This window comes from Archocentrus centrarchus, chromosome 21 (assembly GCF_007364275.1).
Source record: "Archocentrus centrarchus isolate MPI-CPG fArcCen1 chromosome 21, fArcCen1, whole genome shotgun sequence".
Taxonomy (NCBI): Eukaryota; Metazoa; Chordata; class Actinopteri; order Cichliformes; family Cichlidae; genus Archocentrus; species Archocentrus centrarchus.
In genome coordinates, this window is record NC_044366.1 from 28,297,627 (window position 1) to 28,323,878 (window position 26,252).

Genomic DNA, 26,252 nt, shown 5'->3' on the forward strand with positions numbered 1-26,252 from the left:
CTGAAGACTACTTAAAGAAATTACAAGAAAGCTGCCTTAGAGAGTTGTTGAAGAAGAGGTGGCCACGCGCAATTAATTGAACTGTTTTTGCCTTAAATGCTGTATTTGCACACGTTTCAATAAATGGGATAAATGCACCAATTTCCCATCTTCCTAGACTTTTGCAGAGCACTGCAAGGTGATTCATTATATCCTTGGAAGATTTTTGTGCTCTGATTTGCTACTGCACATTTCCCTGTGATAGTTCCTCTAACACTCAAACTCCACAACGCAGCTTTGTGAAGAAACTTTGGGGTTTTATGTGACACTGTGTGACGAAGCTGTGTTTGTTTCTCCTAACCTGCTGAGCAGCCTGTCTCCCTGAGCAACATGAGGCCAGTGGCGACACATCAATTTGTACCTGTATGTCTCAGTGTCATGCGCTAGTGGCACATATGAGGACAGTAAGTGTGCGGATGTGAAGGGTTTTGAAGATTCCGTCTATATTTCTGTTGATGATGACATCTCAGAAAGTTTTCTTGTAAATATATGAGTCCGCCCTGGCTGCTGGTGTTCTGTTTCTTGTTGAAATATGAGGTGAATTCTTTCACAAAAGCTGATAAACAAAGGTTAAAGAAACAATCACAGAACCCCACTTAATTCTTCCTCTGCCGTTGTGTGGGAATCAATCGCACTGGGATTTGTGGCAGAATCCCTCCATGATTTATGAGCTTTGATTATGTAAGGATGTAGCTAAGGATTGCTCACAAAATATATTTATTTCAAGCTATCAAAGAGATTCAAAGACGTCCAAACAGAAGAAAGGCTCAGATTTATGAGGAGGAATGATAAAGAAAAAGAAGAACAAAGCTTTTATTGCAGCCTTTTGTAGTTTCAGCACAAGGAAATCCAGTTATAGAATGGAAAAATATCCACTGGCTCCCTTCCTCTTTGGCCTCGCGATGCTCATGATGACTTTGAACTCTTATTAAAAACAACTTCATGTTCACTTTGCACATTATGCTCCCCAGTGAGTCAAAAAGGACTGCATAGGTTATGCTGTAGGGAGGTCTGCTGTTGCGTGTCCAGTGTTCCTCGGTTCCTCAGTTAGAGGTATCACTCAGCTCAAGCCTTCACAAAGGGACTTCACTAACCAGCAGGTGACGTCATGGTTGCTGTGATGGTCGTATCCACAACCAAACACTTGAAATGAGTTTGGTGATATTCATCCACTCTCTGCACTCACATTAATCACACGTACAGGTTTAAAAGTTTCTCCTTCTCCCACATATTTGCCACATTTAATTTCCTTTTTGTTGAAGTCACGAGAGTTACACAGCACACAGTTTATTTGGTAATTTGTTTCAATGTTGGTACACTATATTCTAAGTGATAGTGAGTGCATTTGGTTTATTTTGTTTTGCCACTGATTATTTCAATCATTCATTTATGTAAAATGCATTAATTACTTTAATTAATTCTCTGTCTCTTGCATTTCCTGGGCTGCTCTGGTCCTCCCCTTATACACAAAAGAACAACCTTTAGATTCAATTCATTTTTATTTATATAGCACCAAATCACAACAAACAGTCACCTCAAGGTGCTTTATATTGTAGGTAAAGACCCTACAATAATACAGAGAAAACCCAACAGCCGGATGACCCCCTATGAGTAAGCACTTGGCAACAGTGGGAAGGAAAAACTCCCTTTTCACAGGAAGAAACCTCCAGCAGAACCAGGCTAGACAGGACAAAACACACACACTATGGAAGAGAGCCAGAGATAATAATAGCCTAGAAGTAATAAATGCATGAACTAGTTTTTCACACTGGCCACTGTATTAGGTACACCTGGTACCAGTTTCTCTTGTGACATTCAGATGGTAGGCTCAGAATTTGGCATGAACAGCATGAGTGCATGGATCCATCCTGCTGTGTATCAACGGTTCAGGCTGGTGCCTGGTTCAAATCAACTCAAATTGGTTTCTTGAAGATGACAGTGAGCTCCACAGTTATCATGTCTCACTCCAGCAGAGCACCTTTGGGCTGTGATGATATGGGAAATTCACATTATGGACGTCAACATGGACCAACATCTCTGTGGAGTATCACAAAAACTTAAGGCAGTTCTGAAGGCAAAAGGGGGCCCAAAGTGTTACAAAGCAGCCAGTGACTTTGTATGGTAGTATACCCTATTTAATATATATATTGGGGGGGTTGCGTGGAGTATTTCAGTCCACATTCTGTTCATTTATTTGCTATAAATGTCAGTGATGCTCTTAAACTCTCCTCCTTAATATCCCTTCAGGGGAGGTATTTTCCAGGATATTTTCAAGCTTATTTTCAGGCAACAAAACTGTCTCACTTTAAGAAACCACATCTGTGAACAAATCATTTGACTGCCAAAGCAGTTTCTCAAGAGGAACATTTATTAAAATCAATGATATTTGGTTCTTGTGAGCATTGGAATTCAGATGTACACAATATACAAAGGGTGCGTTTGGTAGCAAATATACTTTCTATAAAGACAGCAGCAGCAGAATTGGCAAGTACAAAAATACACATTTGAATTCCTCACACCACACCACACCACACCACATACGAAATGACAAGATAATATATTTATATATAGATTTTATACATATATCTGTATCATAAATATGGAGAACTATACAGGCAGAACACAATTCTTTAAAGGCGATAATAATATTAATAATACAGGACAAAGTACTTTATGAGATCATTTAAAATGGTAGCACGTGACGATGTCCTTATTTCGGTGTGTGGTCCTGTAAAGAAGGTAAGTGACAACAATGTTTGTTACCGGTGTAAACTAACAACAGCTAACAACAGACTATCTGTGGGTATGTATTTACATACTTTTCATTACATTAATAGACAAATGGAATGGAATAAGGCCATTCATTGTATGAAATCAACACTGCAGTGACAGCAGCACTGGAACAAAAAGCTCACATGCATACTGACAAAACAGACAAGAGTTCGAGAAACTGCTACAGCCAGCTCAACATGCACATGCTCGTTAAGGTGTCTCCTTGATGAGGATAATTAAGTGCTTTAAAAGCAAAACTCAAAGAAACTTCTCTTGCAGTCGCACTGATTTTCTTTTGGCTGAGGACTCACTGTCGATGATCACATCATAGTCAGCAACGCTTTCTTTTATGCAAACACACACACACACACACACACATATTCTTCCCTTCCAGGTCTGAGATATTAACCAGCGTTACTGAGGACAAGGCTGAGCTTTGTGTCTGGAAATTGTTTATATGAATAAAAACAAGAAAACAAAAAACTGGCCCACAGACTCAGACAAACACTTCAGTCACGGGAAAAGAATTAGTTCACTTCATGGTTGAGACGGGTCACAAGTGATACAAATGCTGCTCAGTGTTTAATGTTGCTGTTTAAAAAGTGACTACAAAAATGTGACACGGCCTTCATTTCCCATCAGTTGTTATGGATTTTCTGCTTACTTTCTAAACATTTTGCAAGCTTCCCGAACACAGGCTAAAAGATTTCTTTGTCTTTTCTTTTGTCACTTCTGACAAACGCTGCAGAATTTCATCACGTGCCGAGAAAACAATAATACATCTGGAAGGCATTCAAGGACGAGGTGAAAATTTTTTTTTTTTTTCAGAGAAACCAGAATTTTGGCACTAGAGCTGCTACACTGACCCATTTTGACCATAGCTTTGTGCACTGTTCAACAGTTTGAGGACCCAAGCTGTAGGGCAATGTCAACTAAATGCTGATACTTTAAATTACAACCAAAAACTCCAAACTTTTTGGACTTCTGTTTGCTGGTTATCGGACATAACATGTAGATTAAAGCCACAAAGATGAGAACCACTTAAGCAGGAGCTGCATCTGTACCTTACAAAGTCTTAAACCGCTGATGTACCATTACAGTAGTCAGCAATAGGTCAAAGGTGTATATAAAAAAAGTTACATCAATGAGACAGTCGTGTACAAATTAAAATATATAAAATCAATCTCCCCTATACAGTTTGTCTATACAAAGTTCTTATTTACACATATGATTCTTCTGCAAAAAAAAGTTGTTCAAAGTCCTCCAGCCGTGGGTCACTGCACCGTCTGTTCTGCCACTCCTTCTTACCCTGCACAATTGCTAGCGCAACCTCATGACTCCTCTGCAGGCAGGCATCCGCATCCTCCTGACCCTGCGAGGAAAAGTAGTCCCTTACAGCCCTGGTGGCAGAAGGCGACAGGAAGCCGCGTGGCTTGGTGTGGTTGTGCTCCACGTCTGACACTCTCAAGCTGCCATCTTGGGGCCGTGTTTTGGAAGCACGAAGTCTGTCCAAGGTAAGGCTGGTGGAGGGGTTAGAGTTCACAGTGACCTTAGCAGGTTCAGATGCTCGGCGGGGAAGGGTCTTCGTCCCTCTGTGGCCTTCCGTGGCTGGAATTAGAGAGTGGGACTTTTGTCTGTGGAGCACCAGAGTGGTGGCACTCTGTCCAAAGAAAACACCCTTTGGGGGCTGCACATACCCACTTTCAGCCAGTGTCTGCGTGACCTCAGTTCCTGTGTTTGGTTTGAGTTTGTTAGGAGAGGTCTGGTCATGGAGCTGTCTCAGATCTTTGACTGTCAGAGGCTTCTCTGTCCCGCTGTAAAAAGGAGAGTGGCTATGCTGCAGTTGCAGTAGAGCCTGCTGGTAAGATGGAGGGCTGCTGGATCTATGTTTGCAGTTCTGATTTTTCACCACTGCCTCCTGGGCACTGACAGAGAAGCCATTACTGCTTGAGTAGGATTTCCCGTTTACCACGGGCAAGTCCTCCTCTGTGCGTCCACTGTCAGGCTGCCTTAGTGTCAGGCACCGTTCCTTTTTAAGCCATATGTTAGGGTGGAGGCCGTGAGAGTGAGAAGTGGTTTGACTGGTTCGAGGGGGCTGGGTGGACTGCAGCCAATGATGCGGAGCTTCTCTCTGAGGTGGGGAGCCCCTGGAGGACTGCTGTGGGCGTCCAGGAAAAAGAGGAGAGAGAGGAAGGGGTTCACTTAATGGAACTGCCACATTTGTGGTATAGTCAGTGGAGTACTGTGAGAAGGCAGAGTCTAAAGAGCTGAGGGAGGAGCCGGTCGGTGAAGTTGCCGGTGAAGACAGACTAGAACAACTGGCGTCCAATCGCAATGGTGGTGGAGGGGCATGCTTCATCTTTCTCCTCCCGCCATTCTGGATTTTGGGTCCTCTCTTCTCACACCCATCCTCTCCCTCCTCTTTCAGCTGCAGCTCATTGAGCCCCTGCTCAAGAAAAACCTCATCCTCTTCCTCCCCTTCCCCTTCCATGGCAGCATCATAGCTCGCCTTCCTTACTGACGGGTGGCGGTTATCAGCGTGAGCCATCAGCACGCTTGAAGTCGGTGTGCTTGCCAAGGCTAAGGCAGGTTCTGAACTCCTCCTCAGTCTTCTAAGACCCTGTGACGAGCCGTTGGCGTGGCGCGTGCGAGGCTGTCGAACTGCAGGGCTGAACCGACTGGGCCTGGCCAGAGGTGGGAGCTGCAGCAGAAGGTCAGAATCAGGGTCAGGATCAGGGTCGCCATCACTGAGCGTGATGACGGAGTCACGGCTGCAGCTGTCCGGCTTGTCTTTGTCGCGAAGTGGAAGCTGTTCCTGGAAGGGGGACTCGGGATCATCGTTCAGCTCATTCTCCAGACTGTCATAAGACGAGTCGTTCATCTGGAAGGATGACACATCTGGGAACAGAAAGCAAAAACACTGGTCACTTTAAAATTAACAGTAGTGCCATTTTTCACTTTAAAGGGTCGCTTTAAAGTAGAGGACAAAAAGAATTTTTTAAAATTATGTTTATTTTCTTAGAAACTTTGCTGGCAACAGATCAGTCTCAGTTCAGTGGTGCACATGAGGAGAACAGAGGACAAAGCATCTCTCTGCTATGTGCTCTTTGACCTCTGGCAGTTATTTACAGCGTGAGGAAGAGTTAACGGCAGACATGAATGAGGAGATTCAGCTGTATCTTAATCATGTGATCCTGGCAATCACTGAAATGACTGCGGGTCAATTTGTTGACCCCAATTAACAAGACTGAAAGGGCCAAGGCAATTCAGTTGCACCCAGACAGAGAGAGCTACTCAGTCTCAAACCACCTTGATGCAACACAGTGAGGCTTTATCAGTACCCTTTCAGAAAACAAATAAAGGATCCATTCAGCCACATGCACACAAACAAAGCACACACACTTGACCTTCATAACAAATTTGACAACCACAAGAACATATTCTGCGTACACATCTTTTTTTTTACAGGCCCAGTTGTGGTAAAGTCCTCTTAGAACAAAGTGTTGCCATATGAGCGTCATCTTTGTAACAATTCCAGGCAATTATTTTGGATTAGTAAACCCAAGTCACTATCTCAGGGAAAGGGAAAAAATCACATTTCCAGAATGACCAGTTAAATCTTACAAAGAAATCTGTCACAATTTTGGTGACTTTGCCCGAAAATAAGGTTTAAACGCTACTACATGTGCAACAACATTATTGGCTATTGATTGGTTCTTTGTTGACTGGAGCGTGTGGGACATGCACCATCTTTGGCATTAATGACAGATTTTTTTATATGCCCCATCTCTCCCTATAATGTCTGGTTGTGCAGTTTTTTTTTACCAGCACAGTTGCAAGTTATTCATTTTTCAGACAGGAATTCAGATATTAGCAATGTTGGAAACAAGTCTCAATACTAAGCACTTTATTAGACAGCATAATTTTATATGCATCTTGGCTTTTTGTCACTGAGCCAGCCTTTCTTAATGATTACTTCCCACAAGTTTATTTAACCAAACTGGATTACAAAATACTGATTATGAGCTGATAAAAATGTTGAAATAAAGACTGTAAAAGCCATTTCTGGGTTTTAATGAAAGAACAGAAAAGGGAACAGGCACTTTGCCATCTTTGTAAAATCATCACCTTTCATGTATTTTCTACTTATATTCTCTCCTTGCTTTGCTCTCCTGAGTTCTACCAAACCTCAGTTCTTACCGGATCCATGGTCGCTGCTGCTGCTCTTCTGGCTGAAGGCTCTGAAGAGCGATGCCGTGTCCCCCAGGAGGGTGCTGCAGTTCTCAATGAGGAAGCGAACAAGCTCACAAACCTGCAGGAAGAAACGGTACCTGGTCATTGCATGTAACCACTAACAGTTTGCTCTGCTGCAGCGGCTGACAATTTATTTTCATTCTTGGGCAGTTTACTGACAGTTATGCGACATCGATTCAAGTCACTAACTGCTGCGTGAAACACAAAACGTGGTGTTATGCATTATGACACTTACTGAAACAAGACTAGGTTGCAACAGCTGATTGAACTGGATTATGCAAAATCCACTCTTTTACTGTTTTTGAACATAATTCCACGTCCCCGGTTTGTCTAGAGACCCACAAAACATGAGAAAAGGCCTTTCTGTATATATTATTCATATACATTTATGTATTTATGTTATTATTTCCTGGGTAGAGCTTTCTTTGCTAACTTAGTCAAATTTCTAAAATCTGTTCTTGTTTACATTTTTTTCTTTTTGTGGTCAGACAACAACATAAGTGGCTGAAACGCTTCCTATTAGCGACACAATTACCCGCCATCCTCTGCGAGCCATTTTTCAAGCCGCTGCTCTGCACTGCTAAAGTCTTGATTTTAAAATCACAACAGTGCCTGGCAAACGCATCACATAGGTTAAAGACAACAACTGCGCTGTCATTTTTTGCAATATTTACATGTAAATATTCATCCTGAGTCTCACACACACATTTATGTCTATGTCAGCTGCCGTGTGGTCAAATAAAAGTGCTGCAGAGGCAGAATCGAGGCAAATAGAGGTGTGCCTGCAGCCCTGTTCCAAAAGGAGTGAAGGAAGCAGCTGCCAACTTCATCTGAAGCTACAGGCTACAGTCCAGTTTCGAATAAGACTAAAAACCAAAGGCTCATTTAAGCATGGCAGTGAGCTGTAATTTCAACCTGCTGCTTTGAAGACACATTCTGGAGACGTGTAATACTTAAACTCTTTTTAGACACCCATCCCTTTCCTTTTACCCAACAGCATTTAAATGTGTAGATTTCACAGGAGGACAGAAAGGGAAGGAACTACCCTTCTGGGGAGACAGCAACACGAGCAGAGCCCTTAAACTGGTGTGTGGTTGTTAATACTGTAGCTACTGATCTGCGATATCACTAGTTTGTGATATAATGACCCAAATAACTTTGTGACATTGTTTTCAAACAACTGTCAAAAGCTGTTTTGTTTTTTTTTCCTTGTCTTCCATATTGTCATTTTTGCTTGATGTCGGCCTCCGCAGTGACCAAGAACACATGGACTCCCTCTCCTCTGTCCACGCTTTCTAACCAGTCCTGGAAAATGTCCTGATAATAATACTGCGTATGACATCACGCATTGGCTTTGACACCAATGTAGGTGTAGTTTTTGACAGTTTGAGCGCGTGTGTGTGTGTGTGTGTGTGTTTTAACATAGCGCAAATCACGTTTATCAGCAAAACCACAGCTGCAAATGTCACAAAGGGAATAAAATGTTTCAAAGGGGTCCAAATATGAATGACTAATTTGAGTGCATACAGTTGATGTTTTGAGACATGCTAAGACTGTCTGTGTTTTATGAGTTTTATCAGCCCAGTTGGAACGCATCCACAAACAAATCACACCGCTTGGCAGAAACTGCTGCCTTTAAAACTAAACAGACAAAATTTACGAAAGACGTGTGACGTCCTATGACACAAATAGTTGGCAAACTCCAGGGCCACTCAGAAACTTTGGAGACTTCCCAAATGGGAAGTTTCCACTGAAATCTCCCTGATGTGTACATGAATGAGCTGTTTTTCCTGCTGTCAACCTGAGTCTGTGACTCTATGGAAATACAGTGGAGATAAACACTCGTTTGTTTGTGGGCCAGATGCTGTCTGCTCTATGTCATTTATCGTGTCAGCACTGCAGTCTGTCTAAACAAGGTATAATCAGGCAATGCTGTAAAAGTCATTTAAAATGTTTTTCTTTATTCTAAAAGTAATGTTTCATGAAAGTGATTTATTTTTTTTAGAAAATCTGTGTTTTTTAAACTACCGCTCACAGTTCATTTGTTTACATTTTACCTAACAGATGATGGATGATCAGCTATATTTATACAACATAATGAGCTCCACAACTGCTTCTTTGAAGCAATCGGGAAGCCAGTCATCTTCACAAACAACTTTAGCCAATGTCACACATGCATGCTATCAAGCAAACAATGATGACGGTGTGTCCAATTAGTGATCAACAACAGCACCAAATCATTTTGCAGATGAAACATTACTTAAAACTGGGCTAAATTTGGTTGGAGTGTGAAGATCTTTCGGATGATGCGATCATTTATGGCTTTACCTTTCTATTTGAGACAGATCCTGACTAGAAATCGAATCATATTGTTGTTCCTCGCAGCTTGCTGTGACGTGACTGCCGCAAAAACCTGGAGGGCAAAACGCTGTTCCAGCAAACTCAGCTCAGATTTTTGAAGAAGAAAAGTGAACATGTGTGAACAGGGTGCAGGTTTTGGGAATTTGCGATCGATATACAGGACGTGCCACAATTTTCCAACCACAAAAAAAACAACAAAACAAGTCCCTGCTGGAGCTTTACTTGCCAATGTTTTACATGTATCTAGTTGCAAATCTCTCCCCTGATACTGTAGTTTTACATCTGGATGGGACAGCAAAGCTGTTGGGAGGCGAAGGAAAAGAAAGCCGGGCATTTAAGGTTGATCAACATCCAATATTTTGGATAGGTTATAAAACATAAATCTGATCAAGACTATTTAAGTAACCCAACACTGTTACTGTTAGATCCATCCTGCATCAACCTAGGTTTCTTTGTAAAGGAGAAACTGGTGGCCATTCCCATTCTCTATAAATAGCTTTCCTTTCCTTAGCTCAGCTCTGTTTCGTTCTTTCTGACCAGTTCAGGGTCAAAAAATTAAGATTAGCTGTAATTTTTAATTAATCCAATTTTTAAATGCAAATATTCTATTGTAATTTGAAATTAATCTCTATATATGTTTCGTGTCTCTGAGAGAAGAAAAAAATATCCATGGATATACTGTAATATCAGATCTTTATTTGGTATTGGTCTCAAAATTCCTATATGGGTGTGGCTCTAGTGTCCGGTTCACTACCAGGAGAAAACAAATAACTCAACCACATGCGGGATGGTTCACGAGCTAGCACACTACCCCTGCTGATCCCAAGCCCCGGATAAATGGGAGAGTTGCATCAGGAAGGGCATCTGGTGTAAAAATCTGCACCAAATCAAATCTGCGTATGCACCCACTGTGCTGACTCCTTGGGAAATAAGCCAGCAGCTGAAACTTGTAAGGGCAAAGTTTTATGTTACTTAAGCTAGAATTTTCTTGTTTACTCAACAAGAACGTGTTTTTTTTGTTGTTTTTTGTTTTTTGAAGGTAGGAATACTGAGGTAGAAGGTTTTATTCCTTCTACTGTTTTCCCTCTTTTCCTTATTTCCTCTCCTCTTTTGTAGTCATTTTTACTTTCTAAATGAACTCTCTTTTCATACCTGTGACCTTCATCCATTTAGCTTTGCAGGCCTAACTCAAACACTTACTCAGCATTCCTCGCTGTCACTCAGTGTGAGTGAGCGCTGCTACGTGATGCAAAGCACTGAACAAAAGGAGCCTGTGGGCATCCAGGAGACGTTCACTTATTCATCCATCAGCAGCCCATTCAGAACCTCTTCTTCACCTCAGTAAGATGTTATCTTTAACTCTTTCAACCATTCAGAAAAACAGGACATACGAATGCTATGCATCATTCACGAAATATGCATCTGTAGCGTGAACTGCACACTGCCAGAGCATACAATAGTACTGCAGGACTTGGAGGAACTCTAACAGTATTTGGGTGTGTGTGTGTGCACTAAGACGCATTGCAATATTGCTTTTCTTTACTCTTCCTGTAATATAGAAGAGCAAAACAAAGCAGAAGAAGAGCAAAAGTTTCATTCTCAAGAGCCAAACCTGAGAGGAAAAACAACTTACTTCAAAATGATTGATCTCTTCCCGTCTCCATTTTAAGTTATACGCAAACTGCATTTACCTCAGATGCTCTTTACGGGCTGTGTTCAGCCACAAACCTTTAAATTATATGCTGCGTGAAGGCAAGAGGGACACAGAGACTAAACTGAACTGGCCAACACTGAGCACAGGCATGTCCTCAGACAAGGTTGGAAGCCAGCCAATACACAGCCCCGAAAAGTTTAAACTGGCCCCGTCTTTGACTGCAAGGTGGGAATGTCAACCCCCCCCTCTTTTTTTTCCCTCCTCCCCCCAGAAAATGGCTGCCTGTGCTTAAAACGAACACACAAATATGCAGTGTGCGAGAGGGAAAGTGTTATCAGGGGAGTATTTGTGAAGCTGATATTTAGGTATTTGTGGGCGATGAGGGTATTTTTTTGCTGACGAGCAGTGTGTGTGTGTGTATGTGTGTGTGTGTGTGTGTGTGTGTGTGTGTGAGAGAGAGACAGAGAGAGGGTGTTTCAGTGACACAGTTTTCCACAAAAACACCCCGGTCCTCAGATTCTGTAGGAAATTCTTTGCGTGTTTTCCCAAATGAACCTCAGCCACTTCAAGACAAACACACACACACACACACACACACACACACACACACACACACACACACACACACACACACACACACAGAGATTGGAAAAGATAAGCAAAACAGCCACCCACTGAGATTGTGTGTAACTAAATAACTGTAACTTTCCAAACAGACCACAAATCAGAAAGCTTTGTATGCTTAGGTTTTCAGTGACTACATGATGGGTTCTGGTGGGCGAGGGGCCTTCCTCTGTGGGCTTTGGCTGCAGCCACCACTGGAGAATGAAGTCGTTTCAGGCCAGCCTGACTGCCCAAGACATACGAGATGTTGACTTAACTTTAGATACGTAAAAATACAGAGAAACATCGAAAAAAGTGGCATCCACATGAAGACCACTACATCTTTAGTGCAGGTGCCTTTTATACTCCAACATTAAGACATCACAAACATATTTCCATTAACGATCCTTCTTTTTCGTTTACCAGAATTAACCCTGGTGACATTCTCTAAGAGCAAACTGGATACTGTGCACATGTTTTTCTATATGCTAAACTAAACTTGTCAAGTCTTGGGGATTTAAAGCTTAGTGGAATATAAGAAGCTTATGAGTAACTGTCAATGATCATATGTGAATGACTGTGACCATGTGCGCCTGTGAGATGGGGTTAGTGTGTGCATGACTGTTGTGTGTCAGTGGGTCAGCTCCTGCTCTGAAGCTGCACTTGCATCCATAGTCTGCAGACAAATGGCTCCCGGGCTGACATTAAGTATGCATGTGAAAACTTAGTGTATGCGTATACCTGTGTCAGTAAAGCCTCAGTAACTTAACTGTCAGTCAAATTCGGGTCACATGCATTTCAAACAACACAGCAGCACATACACACTCATGCAAAAGCAGGTTGATTCTGTTTATTTCCCCCCGAACGTTAAATTCCTCAGAGTCTGCAAACTGTCTGTGGTAGCAGGTCAGAGTATTCAACGCGTCTAGTTTGACTTTTTTGGGAAATACATTCTCTTACAAGATGTGCCAAGAGTCAGATCACAACAGTGATCCCGCTCTAATCTCGACATTAAACGTTTAGCTGGAGGCGGCTGATCTCAGCTTAGCATAAAGATAGGAAACTAAAGAAACAACTCCCCTTCTTCTGTCTGAAAGTAACTTAATCTGCGCATTAGCGCCTCTAAAACTCACCAAGTTTCATGCTATGTCTCGTTTATTTTGTCTGCACAAAAACCAAAGTGCAGAAATTTGTGGTTTTTCCAGCGATTCTGTTCAGAAGTATTTCTTGGCCACGAGCAGGCTAACTGCTCCGCTGTTTCCAGTCATTTTGCTGCACTGAGCCTCACATTAAACCTGCAAACATCTCCTCTAATTCTCAGCAAGAAAGCGAATAAGCATATTTCCCAACATGTCAAAATATTCTGCTAAATGTCGTGATCAGCTAAATATGATCAGCCAAACCAAAGATTTTATACTAGGACAAAACTCTAAGGTGTTTGCGTGTGACCCGTCTCACCTTTTTTGTGGCCTCCCCCTCCATTTCAGGGGTGCTTGGCGCTGGAGCCCAAAGCATGCTGGGAGCAATACAGACAGACAGATTGAAGGCGTTCATCTGGTTGTCGTCGGCGTTGCCTTGTATACAGTGGAGTATGGCGATTACATGTCGCAGCAGAAGTAGATTCTCACTGGGCAGGAGGTGGAGCAACCTAACGGGAAGGGCAACGATTGAGATACACAGGATCCTCGGTCCCTGCTTCTTGTTGTCGCGCAGTGTTTGTGCTCTTATGTTTGCTTATTTCAGGGTGTAAGAGAATTTCCACTGCTGCTGTTTTGTTCTGAGCGAAAGGAATTTCATTTGTTGCTTCTGGAAATGCATGCATCCCTGCTCCCTGCTTTTATTTCTCATTCTAGACATAAACAGTGTGTAATTAAAGGGAAAAACCAGCAGTGTGTAAGCTGTTGGCCCACCACAGGCCAGCAGAACAGCCATTTATCCAATCTCCTGTGTCACTGATTTATATCAAATGTGTGTATGACTTAGATCTGTGTGCTCTCTTGTCAGAGACAGCTGTAAGATTAGCAGGAGGATTATGGCCTTAAATTTCACTTCTTTTAGGATTTCAAGAGAGATCTCCTACCTCTGGACAGCCGGTATCCTCTCCTCTCCTCCTTCCCCTTCTATCACTTCCATCCACTGGTCATACAGATCCACACACAGTATGCTGCCTGGGATATTTCGCAGGAAGTCCTGCATGTAAAATTTTATAAGTTAAGCTTAAACATGCCAGCTGGCACCTGCTAATTACATCCTTAGACAGCGATCATGTATCGGTAACATTTTTCCAAGCGATTTTTTTTTCTTTCACTTTATATTCCTTCATCTGTGTTCAGCTGTGGTTGTGGTTTCTTCTATTCTGGTTCGGTGGGTGAATAATAATAAGGCTGCCCCTGCAATAGGTGTCAATTCTGTTAATTGGTTCTTCTCAGTTGAGCTACAATCCTTGTCCTTTGTGTGGGAAACAGGTTAAAGACAATTAAAAAAAAGGGAGATGGGCCATCTCTGTAAAACTATAAATAAAGAAGAAGGCCTGAGCTGCTCCCTGGATGCCCGACTCTACAGCGGCTGTTTGGCCTGGATCCTGAACAATGCTGCACCTTGTGTGTGTCTGGCTGCCTGCCTGGCTATGCAGAGACAGATTATCCTGTCTGGACTTAGGTGACTTTGGACCAACATCAGTCACGCCTGCTTTCAGTTTCAAACAAGAGAGTCGGGGCAGAGCTGCGTGTGGTTGAGCGTGCTACTGCACCTTGAGGACGGCAGCAATGACGAACACAGACTGGTGTGTGATCTCCGGGTCCTCGCTCCCACTGTCCAGTCTGTCTCGAAGCTCCCGGCAGGCTTTTGCTCCAGCTGACCGCCTGAAGACGCCTCTCGTGTATGGCCCCTCCAGGTACAGAAACGCCAACATGTCCTTGAGGGAGCAGGAAAACAGAAGTTTACCGACATGTTCGATTTAATAACAATGTTACTTAATGTAACAGGAGAACTTCTGGTCAGAGATTACACAACCAGGAGCTCAGGAAACAGGCCCTAATGGCAGAAGGCATTTCACTCCGAAGGACCTAATTGCAAAGAATTCCTGCCACAATTTTATCTTGATTTCAATTCGGCACCTCCCATTAACAGATTTTTCTTTGGGCCAACAGGATGAACGTGTTTGAATCAGATTTTCCAGAAAGAAAGACTCCCTCGGGAGTCACCACAAAGAGAGGATTATTCAGTGATATTTAACATTTGGAATAAGAAGAAGAATGTGTACATTAACACAGACTCTGTCTCCAGGCAAAGAAAAAAAAAAAGATTTAATCTAAAATGGAAAATGGAGCTGCCAATTATTCTAAGTAGCAAGGTTTATTTCAGCCTACGGGTGGGTGGTGGATGTTTTTAAGTCATAGAACAGTAAGATTGCAGCAAGAGCAGTAAAATAAAATCCTTCTAAAAATGCATCTACTTTCTCATACCCTCAAGTCTCCCTTTCCTTAACCAAACAATCAACGTGCATCCCCTCAAGACAGGGTCCTGACCTCCACTCAGCTTACCATGACAGGTTTAGGCAGGCCGTTTTCTGGAGAGCAGATGGAGCTCAAGGATCGTCCGAACAGCCGACCGTGAGCGGTGGAGAGCAAGGTTGGGGACAGGGGGACGCCGTCCAGCTGTGTGCTTGAACCTCTCCAGAAAGGCCAATTGATCAGAGATCTCTTTCTCTTGAAAGACTTCTGCTGAGCAGGCTCTATGGGTAGGAAAAAAGTAGAGGAAGGAGAGCTGTGGTTTGAGATGTAATCAAATCGCTGTTGTTGAGTAATGGATGGTGAACGCGACGCAATGCACGTCCAGGAAACCAAACTGTTTGATTCACCCAACATCAAAACTGCAGACTCAGACACTGTTTTGTAATGTTTACTCTTGTGCAAACTGTTCAGCAGTCTCAGATGTAGGACCTTCTCATCATGCATGATAACACGCCGCTTATGGCTGAGAAAGGAAAACCACCGTTCTGTTCACCTCATTTTGGCTCAATAATCGCTCCTTTTAAAAGTTTCTGTTCAATCAAACAGAGAAAACAGAGCGACTGACAGAGAATATGGGTGTCTTCGTTTACCCATGCAGGTGAGTTAAAAAACATATGCATAGCCAACTTGTATTGCTCAACGGCTTGAGCAGGCATTTACTGCTCAAGCCTCCAGTGTAACCTATCTCAGCAAAGGCTAAGAGTGTGCACTTGTGACTGTGTGTTCCCATTTCTGGGTTTTTGCACAAAGTCACAACGTCTGCCTGTGTAGTTCAAGTGCCAGCTCAGCGTGTTTCTGCATACTGCATGTGCACTGAAGTGCCTATAAATAAGAATGTATATTTATTTTACAGTGTAATTAGTCAGAGAAAATAAGCAACCAATTTAAAAAGCTAGTTTTAGCACAAAAAAACTATTATGGAGCACCATTAGATTATAATTAGAATTAGTTGCTCGACAGGGGAAATTTATATATATATATATATATATATATAATATGTCTATAATAATGATGCATTTTTAAAAAATCTTGATTCATATCACCTAAATATTATGATAATGACTCATTCCTCATTAATTGTGGCACTAACGCCTTTCTGGGCCACTGCTGACGTTTTTGGGCCCGCCAAAAATGTGCAAACAGCACAGTAAATCTCCCAAAGGGCCATTGTAGTGAAATGTAATTGTAGCAACTTTGAAATGCCAAAAATCTTGAAATGATAACATTTATGTTATTAAGCGTCAGTGATTTGTATCCAAGGGTGGGACTCTCCTAACAAACAAAAAATTCTTTTGGTGGGCGGGGGGGCCCACCGGCCCAAAAAGCCCCACAAAATGCACGGCATGCCTAACATAGAATTCATTATTTAACAATCTGCTGTGGCGTCGTGCCCAAATACACTCTGGAACAAAGTTCAACAGTAACAGATTTACTGGCCTGTTCTGGCACTTCTCAGCAGGCCTTACCATCACTGAAAAAACATGACCTTGGTGTAAATCAGGTGTTACGTCATTACGGTTCTCTAGGCAGAGAACAGTTTCAGAGACAGAGGAATGAGGGAACGGACACACACATACACTACTTGTCTGGGTGGGCAATCGCTGTCATCTTACAGTACACTAATCTTCTGCTGTGTTTATAAAACAGGTGTTAGAAGCAGCATTTCCCTTCACTGGCAATGAAACTACCACGGGCAGGACTACATGGATCACTAATTAACTTCTAGTGATTTCACACAGTCACGTCAACATTACTTTTCAAGCACTTCTTGTTTTAACCCAAACTAATGCACCCTCTGGAGCTGACTACACTGCAGTGTTGATTCATTTGGTTATAATTGGAAAGAAAAACGAGAGTCTGGACTCTTGACAAGCAGACCTTCAGCCACTTTCAGGGGTGGACATGCCAGTATTGTGGCTGATATTATAAGGGGATACAAATGATCTCTTTCTGCAGTTGAGTGCTCAGCATTTTTTAGTTCAATATCGTTTAAAATTCATGTTTTTAAGCAGGTTTGCTACTAAATCTCAGTTTGTTGCTTTTTTAAGTGCTGGCTGAGATGTCCATTAAATGACAATGGATAACTAGCAGAGTATGAGCCAGTGTAGACTTGTGCTTCTGTGTGCAGTGGTTCATTATCCACTTGCAGCCTAAGTTCAGTCGTTGATGTTTGAGGCTTTCCGTTGCTGCCGTGGGCCACCTCAAAGCCTCTTTGGCCCGTTATGGTATCTCCAGCAGTAGACCAGCACAAATTGGACATGTAGCATGCAGGGGAACGGCTGCAGGAGTTGTATTTGTCAAACACCCGCTAGTTTTTAAACATTCAGTGTATAATTGCCTGAAAAGGGGCTACTGCCGTGGCTACGACCCAATAAACAAATATTCGTTAGCTTTCGGGTTGGGTGTGAGCAATTATGCATGTACGGTGGCGGGGCTGGTATGGAGCGATTATGTAAGACACTGTTATGCCTGAAGCAAAGGAATCTGAGGCAAAGCTTGCGGTTGGCAAACTGGAGCCTTCTTGACTGGAAAACACACATTTTTTTCTGATCTGCTTCTTCCCCCACTAAACCTCATCCTCTCCTTTTTCCATCCTGGTCTCTGTACCCGCGGTTCCTCCTCGCTCCTGTCCACCGTCATCATGTTTTTCTTTCTCCTAATTTCTCTGTCCCTCTCCCTGTTGAGGTCCAAGTTTCAGTCTTTCAGTGGGTAAATTCTTTCTCTATCTGCCACAGTCGCCTGTTTCTTTTTCCTTCACCTCCACTGACCTTCCAGACTTATTCAATAGCTGTGTCATCTCTTTCTACTTTCCATCTTCCTGTTCCCACATTTATCTGGTCCTTCTGGGGTTTCTTCCTCTTCGGCTGTCTGATGTTTTTCTTATTTTGATACTGCGTCTGTTCTAACCCCTGCTGTAACCCCCACTCCATTAAAATGCCTTTCCCACCGTTCTCGATGACACCTTTTGCTTCTTGCTCACCTGCTGATTCATCCTGAGGACTAACAACATGACAGTAACCTCAAGAACGAGCACAAACAAACCGAAATGGTCTATGTAAGTGGAACTCACTCTGGGAAGTACTTTCAGCTCTGTACTGATACTTCTGTACCTCATATTTCCTCTTGTGGTTTCAGAGAGAATTAGATTCATGGATGGATACTTTGCACCGACCAACCATGTACTCAGAAACCTAAACTGCCACGGTGCTAAACAAATAAAAATGTTGTCTTCTCTCGCTTCATGAATCTTCCTCAGTGCATTAAAGGCCATGATCAGAATGCTACTGCCATATATCGCCTGCAGCTTTAAACCCAAAACGCTTAACTTTTAACACTTAATGGTGACTGTTATTTTAACACTAGACACATACTGAGCTGCCTTTGACTATGAAATGCCTTACCTATAAGTTGAGTCTGTCCAAGGACAGCCTTGTTGGGTTTCAGTATAAACTGGCACTGTGTGTCTGGAGGGAGACACTGGTCCAGGAGCAGGACCCCTGGGCAGTCTGTGGGACTCAGCACATCCCTCCCTATTCCTCCTCCAAGTCCTCCACTGTTGCTCCCACCGTCTCGAATGTGGCTCATCTTAATGCTGAAGGGAAACTCGTGGCCTGAATGAAAGGTCAAGGTCCAGAGGTTAGAGGTGGAGGGTCTGGTATGTGCAGTCTGTGCATCTTACATGGTGCTAAAGCAAAAAATTTGATTTAAAAAAAAAAAAGAGCAAATCCACTGCGGTATTTTGCAACACTGCATCATAAATTCTGTGTTTGGATGTCAGGAATTCCGTGTGAACTACAAAACAAAAGATTATGGTAACGCAAAACAACCCACAAGAAAACCACGTCCTCTGAAATGTTCCCAGATGGTGAGTTTTGTACCACTGATGCATGCATAGAAGTGAGAAGTGGATAGTTTTTATGAATAATCACTGAGGAAGAGACATCGTGTTTTGTTTTGTTTTCTTTCCTTTTTTTTTAAAGACGTCAACAGGTTTTTATTCACCACATCCTAAATCGTTAGCCAAATGTTGAAGCACTTCTTTCAAGAGTGCCTCGAAAAAAGGGAAGGTAATCAACTTCTGCCAAATCTGTTTTTTTTTTTTGTTTTTTTTAAAAAGATAATCGCGTGTCCCCAGAGTGACTGGAGACCCATAAAACACGAGAAAAGACTGCAGCCTCGTTTCTTTTCCCCATAGATCAGAAAGTGTGTCTCTGAATGAGCTGCTCAGATTTGCAGCTGGTTGTGATGTCAAAACTTGATAAGCACGTACCCCAGCTGGTGACCAGATCTGCCAAAATAGGACACTAAGCCATTGTTATTTCCTAGCCTGGGCAGCTTCTCCAAACTCTAACTCTAAACTGTTTGCTCTGTGAGCACAGCATGTCAAATGTGTTAACAAATTACGCAGCTAATGATCTCAGAAATGCAGGGCTGAGGGACAAAAAGAAATTATGGGAACCAATACACAAAGACTGGGTGTCAGTTACTGTGTTTACACGTTGCCTTTGGTCCAAACTAAACTCGACCAACTGTTTTTTTTTTAATCAGCATTTTCACTCTGTTTTCTTCTCCCCTTCTCTGTGCTGAATTTTAAAACACCTCAACCAGGAGTGACTTAGATGTCATTTTCCAAGCTGCACCTCTGCACCGCTAAAAACCTGATTTTACAAAAATCATGCACGTGTGAGTTGAGCTGTGCTATGATTTGATCTCATTTATGTCTATTATGACCGCCCAGAGAGATAGTTAGAAGCAAAATCATGCCTATGTCTGAAATCTGAATGGGCTACTGCTCCCACTTCCTGCTCCGGTCATTCATTCACAGGGCTCGGAATAAAAGGGACGTGTGCAAAAGCAGCTTTGTTGGATTTAAAGCTGCAGACACTGGAACAGGGATAAACCACGGCATGCACATCAAGGCTGAAATAATGTTCTGTCTTATAATTTGAGCTGAACCATTCGAGGGGCGTGTAAGACTTACATAAAACTATTAAAAAGTGGTATAATATGGCTGCTTTGAGCTATTTTTATAGTGTTTTACACAGTGATGTCAACAGGGCTCACCAATGAGTGGATATGGAGGGTCGTCCTTACTGGAACTCACCCACAACCGGTGGTCTTTAACGCAACCCTTAAGCAGAGAAAAAGAGAATCAGGTTTAAGACTGTGTGCAAAGAAGAAACCCTTCAACAACCTCAACATGATGTTTCAGTAGAAACTGGTTTGGACTCCTACAGCAAACGTTGTGCACACCAGCTCCACTTTAGCCATCATTTCGCAAAATGACTGCAACCCCTAAAAGGTGCATTACTAAAAGCCTCAAAATGCCCGAGATTTTTGTAGCATCACATGAAAAAGTTTAATATGTAGAGATCATCAATCACTAGACACTGAGGTTAGTATCAGCAGCGGTCTTTGGTTACTTACTGATATGCCAAACTGCAGCAGAGCCATGCGGATGACTTCAGTGGTGCTGTCAGCGTTGCTGACCGCAAGTGTCTTGGCCTGGTGGAAGCATTTTGGGAAACATCATGGAAATGTGTAGTTGTTTGTGTGATACACAAGTTATAGTACTGCTAGAGACATTATTAAATACCCAAATAGCTGTTTTTGCGCTGACAGAAGCAATAAAAACTGAGGGGGGAAGAAGGGAAACTTACGTATGCACAGTTTCCAATATCCTTTGCAAAGATTTTCAGAGGAATGGTCTTAGGGTCATCCTTCTCTTTCCCCTCACTTATGCGACTGAGTTTGGTGGAAAACAGGAAGGAGGAAAGAGGTCAGTGTTATAGTAGGAATATCACTTTAATGTAAGTTTATGAATTTATCTGTAAATACAAAACATTCACACTGAGCTGGCATCAGTGTAATTATTTAATTAATCAAAATCAAATTGTTCCTGCCACAATGGGGGAAATCTGAAACCTTTAATCAATCTGTTACCTGTTGATGAGCGCCAGCCACTTGTCCTTGGTCTCTTCAGAGCTGAAATGAAGTAAATAATGTTAGAAAGCACAGTCAAAGGGAAAGTAACTGTCGCTTTTGTTGTTGTGTAACTCCCACCATTTAAAGCCACAGACTTCATCTGGTGCTTTGTCTGGATTCCTCTTGATGGAAAGTATAATGGGTGTGTTTGTGAATCAGTACAAATGTGTAGATGCATGTAGGCAGGTGCAAATATACGGCACCAGTATGCGCTGCATGTTTGTGCCTGTGTGTGGTTATGTACTCGAGTTTTACTGAGAATGAGTTGAGTAGCTTAATGACTGGGAGCTGCCTTCATGCTTACGCTTTTATGGATTTTGTGGTTGGGTTCTTTCTTTTTTTTTAGCCCTCTACTGTACTGTACATCTGCACCTCCGAACACTGTGTACTCTTCCCGAAATATCCAGGAGTAACTGGTGAACGGGCTGGCCGTGAATACTTTCCAATGCAAGGCATGTAGATGCACAGAATGAAGTTATGTAAGAGGAAATTAAGTTACCTCAAGTTTCTCCTGTTTGATCGAATCAAGATAATCTAAGAAAAATGTAGCTACATTTCACCTTTCAGGGATTCCTCTTCCTAAATGTGAACAACCTGCGCCGCCTTGAGTACATACCTGAAGGTGGCCACACAGTTGCAGGTGGGCCAGCCCATAACGAAGCTCCTCTCAGGGTTTGTGCTTCCTTCACACACTTCCTCCATGCAGTTAGCTGTCCACATCTCACATACTCGGACCTGAGCCTTTACTTTGAAATGAGTAGGAGACCTGCAAACAAGCCAAACAGTGTGCTATATTACAATTCCCCATAGCTCAGCAGGTCCTAATCCTGAACCAAAGGGCTAGAAATCAGCCAACATTTTCCTGTATAAATGTAATAAATGTTCATATCCATCAACCGATCATTTAATGGAATTCATATTTTAGCGCTGCACTGCAATAAATGTCTTTTTTCTGAGTGGGTTCAGGGTTTCATGGCATTCCACGAGGAACTTTTTGGGCTCTCCTTAATTGTGGAATCTGACTTCGTTTTCTTTAAATAACTTATTTCCATAAACCTCCGACATATGGCAATCTTTTTTTAAAAAAAGCATTTAATATAGAAGGAAAATATTAAAGGATTCAGCTATTTTCAGACGTTAAACACAGGCACGCTCAGCAGACGTGTATTTATATGCCGCAACATCTGTAATTATTGAGGGAGAAGATCCAAATGCATACATTTGGCAAACAAACACATAGTCTCTGTGTTATAAATGTAAAGGCACACACACACACACACACACACACACACACACACACACACACACACACACACACACACACACACACACACACAAACACATCACTGAACCCCTGCCCCCACCCACTATTGCTATCTTTTAAACACATACACACCAACGCACATTCCTCTAACTCACCCTGGGTTCAGCCACGATGTATTAAAGCCAATTATAGCGTACACTCTCTCTGCTGAAAGGGTCAGCTCCGCCCACTGGCACATGACCCACCACAGACATCCTGCTGTGTCTGCACTGAGGGGTTTGTGTGTACAGTAAGTATATACTGTAAGTACACAGAGCTTGTGTGTTTATGTGTATCCATAAGTATGCGTGTGTGTGTTTGTGTGTGGGGACTTCAAAATTGTCTGTGTGCTCTTTGGGTTTCTATTTTTGAATGTGCTTGTGTTGTGTAGTTTGTGGGTGGGAAGCCCCATACTTTAGGCCCAAGGCGAGCCAGTGTGGCTTTGATCTGAGCCAGGCTTCATATGGATTTAATTGGCTGGGAAATAATTACATGCTCGGGAAAAATGAGGGACAGGGTAGCAAAAGAAGCAGGAGAGTATGTGAAGAGGAATAGAGGGGAAACTCCTCAACAAAGTGTCTTTTGCTAGGAACAGTCGAACTAAGAACAATGAAATGTTGCCACGGCACTTTGTTCCTGTTTTTTCCTGTTTATGTCTCCATTTTCTGTGCCGCTCTCACACTCACAACCACATAAACACACACTGCTTCCCTCTCCCTGTCATTTCACAAAATACACCGAGAGAAACTTACTTGGCCTTAGCGACGAGGAGTGCGTCGGTGAAGAGGAAAAGGTGTCTCTCCTGGGTCTGCAGGCCAGTCTTTAGCTGTGTTTGGGCATGACCCAGGAATAGGCGGCCTGGACACTCAGCCAGGAAGGCCTGGACAAGGGGACAAGACTCCGGGCTCACTGGCGTCAAGCAGCTTTCCCTGGGGGACAAAATCGAGACAACACAGACACACAGAATGATTTACACTACCGATCGCCATAGGAGAAATCTGTGGTCTGGAGTGTGTAGAAGCATGCACTGAAACAACAGGTTTGGAAAGGTTTCTCTTTGCCTCGCTATAGCAGCTATTGCAAAATTGCCACAGAATAAAGCCCTGAGCTCCTGAATGGTTCACAGAAGCTGCTGCGTGACAAGCAAAAGGAGAGTGAAAGTAAAGAAACTTTGCAACCTTAAAATGACTGAAGAATGGCCAAAACAGCTGTAAAGGAACACGCTCGGATAGATCTGTCTGTCAGGATAGAAAGAGGGGCTTTAAGTAACTTGTCTGTTACTTAAGACAGCGCGCACCTTTCTTACAAATGTTTCCAGCCTAATGGATTCATGTCAGGCTCCCCCAGCCCCCGAGCCACCTACCACAATGATAAACCTCAAGAATCAAATGAGAGGCCATTAGCTCAGAAGGATGCAATTCAAACATTACCCCTTTAATTTGGATTACCACCAGGAAGACATTAAAGCATAAAATTGGTGCCTGGCAACAGATGAGGAAACTAGTTCCATGTCAGCAAACTCTGAGGAAGCTATTATGACTTTAAGATTAGAACCCATGGTACAGCTAAACCTGAACAACCTTGAACATTATGTATCGTGTTTACCACAAGACCATAACTTTATTTCCACACATATTTGGTTTGGGGATGGTCATACTTTATTCTTTATTCCTGCATTTTTTACTGTGGGTTTCCCCCCCCCCCAAACTCACACAGAATGTTTAACAATCATCAGCAGCAATCATGTAACTGAAAGCATGAATCCCATGTAGCACTGAGCCAAGCTGTGAAAAGGCTTAAATAACCCTCCAAATAGCCCCAAATTTGAAAGTTCTCCTCTCTGCTTGCTCAGTTCTGTTTTCCGACTATTATTTCCAACACGCAACCAATAAAAAAAAAAAAAAAAGATTGTACTTTTAGGACATCACTTGCACAATTAATTTGGAGAAGTTTATTCATTTAAACAGTCGGAAAAGCCTGAGATAGAAAGCCGGGTACTTCTGCAATTTTGTTTTCATTAAACTGCCTGCTGTCAGTATGTCTCACTGATGGACAGATGTTAACAGAAGGGATTTTTTTTCAAATAATGTTTTAGAGGAACAGGAAATAATTTGAGAGCTCCATCCTTTCCTGTTTATCTGCCAGCAGCAGATAAAAGACCTAAATATCCCCTTACATACACATTTTCTATCTATCTCAGCTTTTCTTAGTCTCTTTCATGTAAACAAACGTGCAAAAACAGACACACACACGCACACTCTAACGCATGCACACGCCCTCTTCTTAGACTAGTTTCTAATTTTGATTGTTTTCACATATGCACATCCCCGATGCTGACCAGGACACATGTAAACACACACTTTTCTGTTGGGAAAGAACCAATGTTTGGAAGTGAGGGAAGATGATGCTCTGATACACTAAAATCCTTCCAGATACAGCATAATGGGTTACGTAATTAATTAACAAAGAACAGACAGCTACACTGGAGTGCTTCCATATAATTTGTCTTTGTGTGTCATCCACAAATAAATGAAAATGTAGTCTGAGTAAATTTAATTAAGATCAGTGAATGTAGCCAGTGGAGCATCACTGATTCAGCAGAAGATGTCGGCCTGCAGAACCATGAGAAGAAACCTCAGCCAAACTTTTTAAACTAAAAAAAAAAAAAAACGCATGGAAGCACAGATTGTGAGGACGACGCAGGCACAATTACAGCAAAACAATCACCTGATGTTCCTAAAAATAATCATTTTCTATGCAATTTCATTTTTTTTTTATGTCATTCATTTAACATTTGCTGATGCACCCCTCCACTGATGTAAGTAAAGCAGTTCTCTCTTTGTCATGAAGATAAAGGCAACGACATTTAAATGTCAAACCCTGCACCACGGAATCATCTTTTCACATTAAACTGATAATTGGCTCATTTTAAATCTTTCAAGATGCCACAAACTGCTCTCATAATGTAATGTCTCATACTGTAACCCTGCAGGGGCGCAGCTCAGCGGCAAAACGTGGAGGGACACCAAACTAAACCTAAAGTGCAGTTTTATGAAACAATTCTGCCAGGGGAGCCCACACACACACACACACACACACACACACACACACACACACACAGATACCCATGGACAAACCTTCCTGTAAAGCCCCTTTCACATCTCACTTCCCCCAAAAAGGACAACATCTTCCGTATTCACCCCACATCCCTCCCTGCTAAATGTAAGGCTGACAGCTGAGCCGGCCAACCTTTGAATCGGATGGAGGAACAGCTAATGGCTCCATTGTGCATCATGTGATGTTGATAAATTGAACGTCCACCCCACCCGCGCATACACGGCCACCTTTGTTGAGGCACGGCCCCGTGAGGAGAACTGTTGACTTTCTAGGAACACAATAGCGTGGGCCGTTGTACAACCAACTGCACAACACCGCATACTAATGTCACTGCATGAATATTTAAGAAGGACTGGGAAACATTTCTATAAAAAAAAGTCTTATCAGCACAAATCACAACACTCGACAGGCATGCGGGAGTTTAATTTACACAGCACAAACTATCACAAAAGAAAAGTACAATATGGAACCAAGAACTACTAAAGTATAAAGCTAGAGGGATGGTTTTATATATATATATATATATAAAAAAAAAGAAGAGAATGAAGAACAGAATTGATGTTCGATAAAAAGACCAAATTTGAATCACAAAGAAAAGCTTCCTCATCACTGAGCCGGACTCTGTTAACCTATTGTTGCTGCCCAAATGAAA

General features: G+C 42.4%; 1 protein-coding gene across 1 annotated transcript in view; it reads right to left on the reverse strand.

The window, feature by feature from the left end:
• Window positions 1-2,389: 2,389 nt before the first annotated feature.
• The window catches only part of LOC115801121 (rho GTPase-activating protein 20-like), a 31,458-nt gene continuing 7,595 nt past the window's right edge, over window positions 2,390-26,252 (reverse strand). The window contains exons 3-15 of the mRNA XM_030758839.1: window positions 23,236-23,412; window positions 21,797-21,946; window positions 21,139-21,180; window positions 20,856-20,940; window positions 20,623-20,700; window positions 20,260-20,326; window positions 18,597-18,806; window positions 15,226-15,416; window positions 14,433-14,597; window positions 13,764-13,873; window positions 13,142-13,331; window positions 7,012-7,123; window positions 2,390-5,709 (exon numbers count right to left, since the gene is read on the reverse strand). Of these exons, the coding sequence (XP_030614699.1) occupies window positions 4,031-5,709; window positions 7,012-7,123; window positions 13,142-13,331; window positions 13,764-13,873; window positions 14,433-14,597; window positions 15,226-15,416; window positions 18,597-18,806; window positions 20,260-20,326; window positions 20,623-20,700; window positions 20,856-20,940; window positions 21,139-21,180; window positions 21,797-21,946; window positions 23,236-23,412 (3,256 nt within the window). The 3' untranslated portion in view covers window positions 2,390-4,030. The remainder of the gene's footprint in view (window positions 5,710-7,011; window positions 7,124-13,141; window positions 13,332-13,763; window positions 13,874-14,432; window positions 14,598-15,225; window positions 15,417-18,596; window positions 18,807-20,259; window positions 20,327-20,622; window positions 20,701-20,855; window positions 20,941-21,138; window positions 21,181-21,796; window positions 21,947-23,235; window positions 23,413-26,252) is intronic.